This window comes from Pelodiscus sinensis, chromosome 1 (genome assembly GCF_049634645.1).
Source record: "Pelodiscus sinensis isolate JC-2024 chromosome 1, ASM4963464v1, whole genome shotgun sequence".
Lineage (NCBI taxonomy): Eukaryota > Metazoa > Chordata > Testudines > Trionychidae > Pelodiscus > Pelodiscus sinensis.
Window position 1 is genome coordinate 84,621,199 of NC_134711.1, and position 10,562 is coordinate 84,631,760.

Below are 10,562 nucleotides of genomic sequence, written 5' to 3' on the forward strand. Positions count from 1 at the left end.
TTATCTACTCTTAAAATGCTACAGCAAGACATCATAGACATTACCTACACCGGGGGGGCAATAATTTTTTGGGGGGGGGCCACGCCAAGATTTTGGAAAGTGGTCAATGGCCACACTTTTCTGTGGAGGATGTGCGGGGTCTAGGATGGAGGCTGGGTACCGAAGGGTGCATAGGGTAAGGAACTGGGGTGCAGGAGACAGTGTAAGGTCTCAGAGGGAGTTTGGGTGCAGGAGAGGATTCTGGCTTGGGGGTGGAGTGTAGGAGGGGTTACAAAACATGGGAGGGAGTTGTGACCTGAGGCAAGGGAGTGCAGAGGGTTTGGATGGTGACCTAGGTGAGGGAGTTGGGGTGCAGGATGGGCAGGGGTGCCAGAGGCAGCCTCTGGTTGGGAGGCTCTTTCATAAGTGTCTCCTGGCCCGCACCCCGGAGGCAGGCTGGGCTCCCTGCCTGCTGCAGCCCCAGATCACTTAGAGCTGCAGGCTGTTCCCTCCATGTAGTTCTCAGCTCGGGGAGCAGGAACTGGATTGCGCTGCTCCCATTCCCTAGGCCAATCTCACAGCTCCTATTGTCTGGTTGTTTCTAGCCAATAGGACCTGAGATTTGCTGTAGTCAATTCCTATTGGCCGGTTGTTTCTGGCCAATAGGAGATGAGGGTTGGGATGTAGGCAGGGAGATTACATGAAGCCTCCCCATCCCTCCAGAGCAGAGAGCCACTGGGCTGTGCTTTAAACCTGCAACAGCTATGTGTCTGAGGGTCCCTGCAGGGTGTTCCGAGGGCTGGATCTGGTGGCTTCGTGGGTCAGATCCAGCACCCGGACAGTATTTTGCCCTGCTCTGACCTACACCAATAGGTGGGGTTCTTCTATCAGCATAAGTAATCCATTTCTCTGATAGATGATAACAGGTCAGTGAACGAATTCTATAGACCTGGCACTGTCTATATAGGAAACGAGATCAGTTTAACAAGGCTGCTCAGGGGTGTGGATTTTTCACACTTCTGATTGACACAGTTAAACCAATCTAATTTTGTAGTATAGATGACACGGAAGGACAGTTCTGCCTACACTACATCTTATGACTGCATAATTTATATTGCTCAGAGAGGGTGAATAAACCATGCAGACATCTACCCCAGAAGAAGAGCTTTGCTCCTGTCCCCCTGGTCTGCTGGGGGGGGGGAGCAGCTAGTGCCCCCCCCCCCCAGCAGACCAGGCTTTTCTTGCCTACCCCTGGGGTAGAGCAGCTGGGGGCTGCCGGGTTGGTCCCGCAGCGCTGCTCCGGACCAACCCGGCAGCACCCCAGCTGCTCTGCCCCAGGCGTCCTGATTCAGCCGCTGCTGGTCAGTTTCAGCAGCGGCTGAATCAGGATGCCTGGGGCAGAGCAGCTGGGGTGCTGCTGGGTTGCTCCAGTAGCGCTGAGGAGCCTCGCTACTGGAGCAACCCAGCAGCACCCCAGCTGCTCTGCCCCAGGCGTCCCCAAGTCAGCCGCTGCTGAAACTGACCAGCGGCTGACTACAGGAAGCCTCAGGCAGAGTTGCTCTGGCCCAGGCTTCCTGGAATCAGCCGCTGATCAGTTTCAGCAGCAGCTGACTTGGGGACGCCTGGGTTTCTTAAGTTGAATCTGTATGTAAGTCAGAACTGGTATCCAGATTCAGCCGTGGTTGAAACTGATCAGTTTCAGCAGCGACTGACGCCAGTTCCGACTTACATACAGATTCAACTTAAGAACAAACCTACAGTCCCTATCTTGTATGTAACCCGGGGACTGCCTGTATTGTCTATCCACTTTGCACTGTTATAAATGACTACACATTGTAGTGGGCGAAAGGAAAATGAGTCGAAGGAGTGTGCAGCACAGCACCAGAGATGAGGAAGGAGTTAAACAAAGGTGACTCTTGGGCTACCATAGATCTGGGCTATTATATGTATGACTGGTCTCCTGCTGCTCTTCATCATGCCCAAACTGTCAGTGGCAGGCAAGGACAGATGAGGCAGCCATGGATCAGAGAAAGTGCAGGAAAATCCCAGCCATAGAGCCACTGAAGAATCTCTCTGCCATAGGATGATACTGCCATGGCTGTCTATCCCAGCTTTAGAGCCAGATTCCACTGCTGGCATGGTACCAACTGACTACATACTTCCCCAGAATTGGGACTTCCAATATCATTTTTACTTTGTGAGGGGAACACTGTGTATCAGAGAAGCTGAAGAAAACAGTGCAGCAACTTATCCCTGCCAATGCCAACCATTCAAAGTTCAAGTCAGCACCCCAAAAAACATGAGACTGGCTATAAAATCATGAGATTTTACAATAAAATACATTTCGGGTTCCTTTTGTTTGCATTCTAACTTTTGAGACATTGGGGTACCCCCGGTCATGCTTTCAAGCTTTGCTCTACAACCATAAGGGCTAGAAACTTTTTTGGGAAAAAAGTTGGGATTCTGGTGTAATCACTAGACTGCAGGGCCCGAAGAACCAAATGTCATATGATGATCAGGAGAAGTAAAACAATGGAAAGTGAGGGAGAGGAATAAGCCAGGAGTAGGAAGGAGGGAGTCTTGCTAAGATTTTCCCATTCCTTTCCTATTGTCCATGCTTTCAAGCAAGAAGATGCTGGTAATCCAATGGACATATTTTCTTTACTCCTAGTCCTTCATGCAGTCATTTCTGTGTCAGTCATTTCCAATGTGGAGTTCTTTCTGGCAAACTCCAACGCTAAATTGTACAGATTTTTTACATTTTTCAGTTTTCATATGAACTTTGGCATTTAACTTTGTGATATTTAACCATAGTGGTACTTTTAAAAAGTCTTCTATTTCTAAAGGAATAGATCGGCCTGAAAGCTTAGAGAAAACAGCTGTTCAACATTCTAAATAGTTAACTCTGATAATTACAAGAAAAATCACAGTGGAAAATTAGAGGCTCTGGCTCTGTTCATTGTTTTTGAAGCCCCAAGAGCACAATTAACTAACATATGACAAGTGGACGCTCATCATACATTTCTGCTTAATTGATTCTGACCCTTCTCCAAAGGGCCTGATTATGTGAAAATTTGTGAGAAAAGCTCCAGTATTGCTGTTTGTAACCTGAAATTAACACAGGTGCTTAATGTTATATTTAATTACAGTGTCCAACATGGGCTAGATTTACTCTCCAAAGAGAGTGTTTGCTTTTGCTAGTTTTTTTTCCAAACAGTAGAAATGTTTACTTCTATAGCAGCAGAAAGTGACTAATCATAGTTTACTAAAGTGACCTCTCGGTTTTTCTATTTTGCTTCCTGTAGATTTGCATCCATTGAGTTTCACTTTGAGTTTTCTGGACTGAACAGTTGCCAAACCTCAAAGCAAAATGTGACTAAAACTACCAAGTTTAGCTTCTTTTTTATGTAAATCATGCAAAACCACTGTGGTCTCCACTCAAAACCGTAACTTTTAGCCAAGATTAGCTTAAAACTCAGAAATAGGTTTCCTCTTGGGGGTTGGGATAATTAAATATCAAGTCACAAAGCTTGCACTTACGAATAGGGTTCTGTCCTTCAAACCTATGGGGTGAACAGCCCTGGCATTACTACTGCACACCCCAGAAGTTCACTGCACACATCCTAAACACACCCCAGAAGTGCACCATCAGACAGCTTCAGGCTCTGTATTAAGCCTTCTTGAAACAGACCTATTTTAATATGAATGTTATAATGTACCTCACTCTTCTATTTTTAAATAAAGGCATGAATTCATTGGATCAGTGTAAAGGAGATAAAGTGGGTGTGAATGTAATTTAAGGCCAGAATACTTTAAAGCAATGGTGGGCAATCTGCGTCCCAGTGGCTGCATGTGGCCCATCAGGGTTCTATGTGTGGCCTGTGAGACATTTTGTTTACTGTTGTTTAAATGCAGGGTTGCCAGGTTCCACTGGTTTCCATCCACATCATTTTTTTCTTACTGGTATAACTAAAGTGACACACACACACCAAGTGAGGTATTTGCTGATTGCACACAACATTGACTGTGAGAGCTGTGTGCTCTCTCTGCATCCAAATGGTGGCTACGGTTCAATCAGCACAACCCGCAAATTCTGGGTACACAAGTGTGATTAGCAAAACAACCCTATCCTGGGAGACTGCCTCGGTTATTATAATCTTGTGACCCAGTGAGATGAAGGAAGACCACTTGTGTGACCCACTCACTAGCCTAGATTGCCCGTTGCTGCTGTAACGGGTTCTGAGCATAAATAAGAATCAAGCCCATGGTCTCTAGATCCAAGAGTCATATTCAAACATACCATGCTTGCGTTAAAAGAAGAGGCAGGAATAGAGTGTGGAATTCTATTTTTTTTCCCCTGGGAGAACATCAGACTCTTAGATTGATGAACCAGTGGAATTTGGCACAGCCAAAAATTTCCAAGGGGTTTGAAAAGCTAACAGCACCTACATCGCCCTCTTTCCCCCGACTGTCCAGGATTCTCCTGTTTGGCCCAAATAATTATCAAAGAGACAGAAAATATCATTTTTCCTTGATCCCAGTCCCTTACAGATGTAAGTATCACATTGCAAAATGCTTTTGGCTCTGACCCCAAGGGTAATCTCAGGGTATGTCTACACTGCAATAGAACACCCATTGATGGCCCGTGTCAGCTAACTCAGACGAACAGCTTTGGGCTGTGGGGTATAAATTGCAGTGGAGATGTTCAAGCTCAGGCTGAAACCTGGGTTCTGGGATGCTCCCTTGTTCTAGGATCCTAGAACCAGGATTCCAGCCTGAGTGTCTATACCACAATTAAATAGTCCCTTATCCTGAGCCCAAGTCTTCTGACATAAGCCAACTGTAGGGTTTTTATTGCATTGTGATTGCAAATGCAGGGGCCAAGGGATTACTTGACAACTGTGTGTATTGGATGCAGAAAGCCAGCAGACAGAGACATAGGCAGTCAGGAGTGTGGCCCTAACAGAGAGTAGTGGGACAGAGCTGTTGGGGGCATAGGACTCACTGGAAAGGCAGACTTAGAAACCATGAGCAAGAAACTGTCTCTTGTTTGTTTCACCTGTGTTCACAGAAACAGGACTTTGTGTACATTCTTTGGGAGTCAACAGGATTGTACTAAAGAAATACTATCACCAGTCTCTCCTTTAATTGAAACAAACTGGCAAAGGCCCAAATACTGTATTTGGCTAAAAGAACAGTGAATACAACTTTTTTATTTTAGTATATTTTTAAAAAGTCTTTGATTATATCACTTTATTTTTAAATAGGTATCTCTGATGACTTCATAACCCCCATGTTTAGTTTTTATAAAAGCATTGGAGAACTGAAGATGACAGAAGAAGAGTATGCTCTCCTTACAGCAATAGTTATCCTATCTCCAGGTAATTCCTATTTCTGAATTTAAAAATAAACAATAATTTTTTACCTACAGGAAATCATAAAAATGACTTTCCTGTAGCAATCGAATAAAATGTAAGATACTGTTGCTTATTAGAAAGGGGTTTTCTTTCCTGTTGTATGAGAAACTCCTAAATGTTGCTGATATACAGTAGAAAATATGTCCTAACATTTCTTGGTGAATTCAGTGGAACATCAGAACTTTGAGAGGAAGCTGCCTAATCATGCATACTGTGCTAAAGAACCAGCAGCAAAGGCATTAAGCCGTGAGCAAACTCTGGCTGGCATCTCATAAGCACACGGTAGAAAACCTGCAGACCATAGCAGGGGAAGGAAAAGTAGCATTTTTTTATGTTGTAAACCCCATCAGGACCAAGATTTTCTTTTTTCTATGTTTTTATAGCACCAGCAAAATGATGCCCTTTGACAGGGTGGACTAGGCCCAAAGCCCCTACTGGAGGCTTATGGCCTTGCCACACCCCGCCCCAGGGAAAAGAGCAGAGGAGAAGTCCTCCAGGCAAGTTAGAGTGGCTGCTTTTGCTACAGCCAGTTAGGGTTCAACACGCCTGTATAAAGAAGCTGCTGGGCCAGGGCCAGGTGGACCCAGGAACTGATAGAGGGGGAAGGGTGGATCGCAGGCCCAGCTGACACCCAGATCTGACAGCTGAAGACCAAGTGTGGTGGGCTAAGGCAAATTGCCGAACTCTGGACAGCGTGCTGCGAGGACTTTGAGACAAAGCCCAGAGATAGGGCAAGGACGGAGCAGATTCTTGGGGAAGTAGCCTAGGGAGCATATAGCAGTGGACAGTAAGGACTGACTCTTAGTGGGCATCTGCTATTTACAGGGTCCCTGGGCTGGAACTCGGAGGAGTGGGTGGGTTTGGGTGCTCTCCAATCCTCCAGTAGGGGGCAGGAAATAATCCTGGTCCCAGGCAACTGAGAAGAAAGGGTATCTGGGATAATTTCCACTCCCAGAGGCAGTCAGAGGAGTGGAAGCTTGTGGGCACATGTCTTCAGCCAGAAGGGGGCACTCGAGAGGGTGAACCCTTTACATGCCCAATCCCAATACCACAACATATTTGCTATTATTAGTAGGAGTTCCTATTTCAGCTTTCAATAATATATACAAAGAAGTTGTATGATACCAAAGGCCTTTCATCACAGGAGTGGTACAGGAGAATTCTGGGACAAGTCCTAGAGATCATAAGATGGCTGAAATAAGGACCACTTGTTTATTCATATAACTTGACAGTCACTCCTACTCCAACATTCAATATGGCAAAAACCAAGCTCTAAGTAGAGTACAGGTAGTCCCCGACTTACGCGGATCCGACTTATGTCGGATCCGCACTTACGAACGGGGCTTTCTCGCCCCAGAAGTCGGGGCGAGAAAGCTCCGTTCGTAAGCTGCTCCGGTGCCCCTGGTCTGCTGGAGACCGTCTCCAGCAGACCAGGGGCACCGGGCGGGTTCCCGCGCTTCTGAGGCTTTGCCAGAGCAAAGCCTCAGAGGCGCGGGGAACCGCCGCTGCTGCCGCTTCAATCTGGGTGCCTGTGGTCTGCTGGGGACCGTCCCCAGCAGACCACAGGCACCCAGATTGAAGCGGCAGCAGCGGCGGTTCCCCGCGCCTCTGAGGCTTTGCCAGAGCAAAGCCTCAGAGGCTCTGCTCCCCGTGTCCCTGGTCTGCAGGGGGGGGGGCAGCTAGTGTGCTCCCCCCCCCCCCCAGCAGACCAGGCTTTTGTTTTGGACTCTGGGGCAGAGCAGCTGGGGCGCTGCCGATTGGTCCTGCAGCGCCCGCTCTGGGCACTACTGGACCAACCCGGCAGCACCCCAGCTGCTCTGCCCCAGGTCCTGATTCAGTCGCTGCCGGTCACTTTCAGCAGCGGCTGAATCAGGACGCCTGGGGCAGAGCAGATGGGGTGCTGCTAGGTTGGTCCAGTAGCACCCAGGAGCGGCGCTACTGGAGCAACCCAGCAGCACCCCAGCTGCTCTGCCCCAGGCGTCCCCAAGTCAGCTTCTGCTGAAACTGACCAGCGCTGACTACAGGAAGCCCCAGGCAGAGTTGCTCTGCCCCGGGCTTCCTGGAATCAGCTGCTGATCAGTTTCAGCAGCAGCTGACTTGGGGACACTTGGGGTTCTTAAGTTGATTCTGTATGTAAGTCAGAACTGGCGGTCAGTTTCAGCAGTGTCTGAATCTGGACGCCAGTTCCGACTTACATACAGAGTCAACTTAAGAACAAACCTACAGTCCCTATCTTGTACGTAACCCGGGGACTGCCTGTACTTAGTGGTGCCCATGTGCAGCAGTTATGATAAGCCAAGAAAACCTAGGCCTCTCCTGGTGCAGCCACCACTGGTCCTGCTGCCAGAATCCTGGACTGTAGAGAGAGGAGAGGAGGGACGCCCATGGCAAGTAGGGAAGGTGTCCAGAAGGGCAAGGGGCAGGGCCTGGGGCAGAGCGGGGGCATGGACTGCAGTGGAGTGAGGGTGAAATGTAGGTGGAGCCATGGGGAGAAGAGGCAGAATAGGGAGCTAGATTCCCAGAGTGGAAGCTTCCTGTGCCACCCGTGGTAGTGGCAGAAGACAGCCAGGAAAAGAGTCCTTCTTTCCCCCACAAATAAATAGAAAAAGAAAAACAATTGAAAAACCATCAAATTTTGATTGAAATCTTTTAGCTGAAAACCAAAAATCTTGACTTGTAAATCACCGCTATATTGTTGCATGAAGTATTGTAGTTTGAGTGATTCATGCCCTCATTCTCTTCTATGGGGCTAGTTTACCTGGTTGGCCTACATCTCTCGTGATACACGACTTCTTCCCTTCTTGGTGAACCATCACAATGCATCATGAGAGATGTAGTCCAGGTGGGGAGCTCAGCCCACGGAGGAAAACAAGACACCTTAGTGACAATACACTGGAGGTACATTGACAACATTTTCTAATACAAAGTTTTTAGTGTTTGAAGTCAAAATGATGCACAGAAACATGTCATGCACAAAAAAAGATAATTTATTGATCCAATAAAGATATTACCTCACCCACCTTGTGTATAATATCCTGAGACCAATACAGTTACAAATGCTGCATCATCTGAAAGAGTCACTGAATTCAATGGAGTTATGTCAAGTTACATGTTCATCACTGGGTATATTTCAATGCAGGTTAGACAAACACCTAGCAGGGATGGTCTAAATGGTGCTTGGTCCTGCCATAAGTGCAGGGGACTGGACTTGATGACCTCTCGAGGTTCCTCCCAGTCCTAGTATTCTATGATTCTTTATTGGTTTAGTGAAAAACCCCAGTTTAGCCAGAAAAACAGTTTTGATGGAAAAATTTTGACCATCCTTACTTAGAGCTTTGTGCAGGTACTCTGTATTGGGGTGTATTTCATACTAAATGAGTAAAAGTGAAGGATCAGCTTTGTTTCATTATTTCATTTGCATATGTATTTTCCTGTCATGAAAAGAAGCAAACTAAAAAGAGGCCAAATTATTGTTCAAAAATGACCAATCATTAGCATGAGACGCTTCTTCCTAAAAAAATATTTTTTGGCTAGTTAATGATTGGTTGCAAGTAGGGAGTATGTATTTAAAAAAGCAGTCTCAATTATAATTGCAAACATTAGGGCTTGCCTGCATACTGCATTAGTGTACACCAGTTGGGGTGTAAATTCTAGACTACAACACACACTGATGAACTTTATTGTGCAACAGTAGGATCCACAGGGACAATTAGTGCATGACACAGTAATAATACATACTAGAATCCACACCCCTGCTGAGAATGTATGCATAATATATACAAGTCCCGTGGTCCTTATGCTTCATTTTGCCTTAAAACATTCTTTTTGCAGTAGTTTAAGACTACACGCAGTAGTATGCAGTCAATCCATTTCTCACAAGTGATCCGGATAAGTGCTTGCAATCTACAAAAATGCACTCTTGCTAATTATTTTTTCCTTTTTTCAAAACAAATTAGATCGACAATACATAAAGGACAGAGAGTCTGTAGAAAGGCTTCAAGAACCACTGCTTGAAGTTCTACAAAAACTCTGCAAGCTTCACCACACTGATAACCCTCAACATTTTGCATGTCTTCTGGGCCGTCTTACAGAATTACGGACATTTAACCATAATCATGCAGAGATGCTGATGTCCTGGAGAGTGAATGATCATAAATTTACTCCTCTTCTCTGTGAAATCTGGGATGTGCAGTGATAAATATTTTTAAAGGACCAAGTAGCATTTATTTTCATAGGACTATTCAACAATTATTTCTTTAACTTTTCTTCATTTTTTTTTTAAAGAAAACACAAAGGATTTCGTACAGAAACTTTGTTCATAATGTATTGAATGTTGTATAACTATCGCCTTTCTGATGTGAATATAGAACAACTTTCCCTATATTTATACTTTCAGATCAAAAGGATTATCTACAGCTTATCGTTGAGATACCCTCTTAGTTCCTTCTGAAATAAATGATTATATGTTTCAGTTCTTTCTTTTCAAATGGATGATGCATTTGTTCACCACAGTACTATTATCTTGACTTTTTGTATTAAAGGACATTGCTCAAATATTTACTATAATAAACCAATGGAAATGATTTATGCCACAATATGCTTTTATCTTTTAACCATGAAATGTGTTAATTTGAGATATCCAACCTCTAATTTGCTCAAATGGTGAACAGCCAGTTGGCTCTAGTAAATGGAAAGAGCTTTAAAACAGGCTATCCAATTATTTCTTTCATGCCATAAATATGTAACATCTTGTTCTGTTTGCATTATCAATAGTCACAAGTAAAACTGAGATAACATACATTTTGTGGAATTCCATCACAGACTATCCTATTTTACAATAAAAAAACAGGACTATGTAGCACTATAAAGACTAACAAGATGGTTAAGATGTGTGTGTGGAGGGGGGGTGAGGGCTCTGGCTAGGGGTGCCAGATCTGGGGTGGGGCTGGAGTTGAGGGGTTTGAAGTGCAAGAAGGGGCTCCAACTTGGGGTTGAAGGGTTCAGAGAGTGGGCAGGGGTGTGGGCTCTGATAGTGCTGGGGGTGAGGCTTTGGGGTGCAGGAGAGGACTCAGAGCTGGGACAGAGTGCGGGAGCATGTGGGGTCCCTGAGGTGCATACTATGGCTCCAAAGAAGCAGTTGCCAGGTCCCTGCAGCCTCTAGGCACA

The 10,562-nt window shown here is 45.6% G+C and overlaps 1 protein-coding gene across 6 annotated transcripts in view; it reads left to right on the forward strand.

The window, feature by feature from the left end:
• NR1H4 (nuclear receptor subfamily 1 group H member 4) overlaps nucleotides 1-9,674 on the forward strand; it is a 71,590-nt gene extending 61,916 nt beyond the window's left edge. For all 6 annotated transcript variants that reach the window (XM_075934170.1, XM_075934176.1, XM_006125854.3 and 3 more), the window contains 2 exons: nucleotides 5,247-5,360; nucleotides 9,353-9,674. In XM_075934170.1, the coding sequence (XP_075790285.1) occupies nucleotides 5,247-5,360; nucleotides 9,353-9,591 (353 nt within the window). In that variant the 3' untranslated portion in view covers nucleotides 9,592-9,674. The remainder of the gene's footprint in view (nucleotides 1-5,246; nucleotides 5,361-9,352) is intronic.
• The last annotated feature ends 888 nt before the right edge of the window (nucleotides 9,675-10,562 follow it).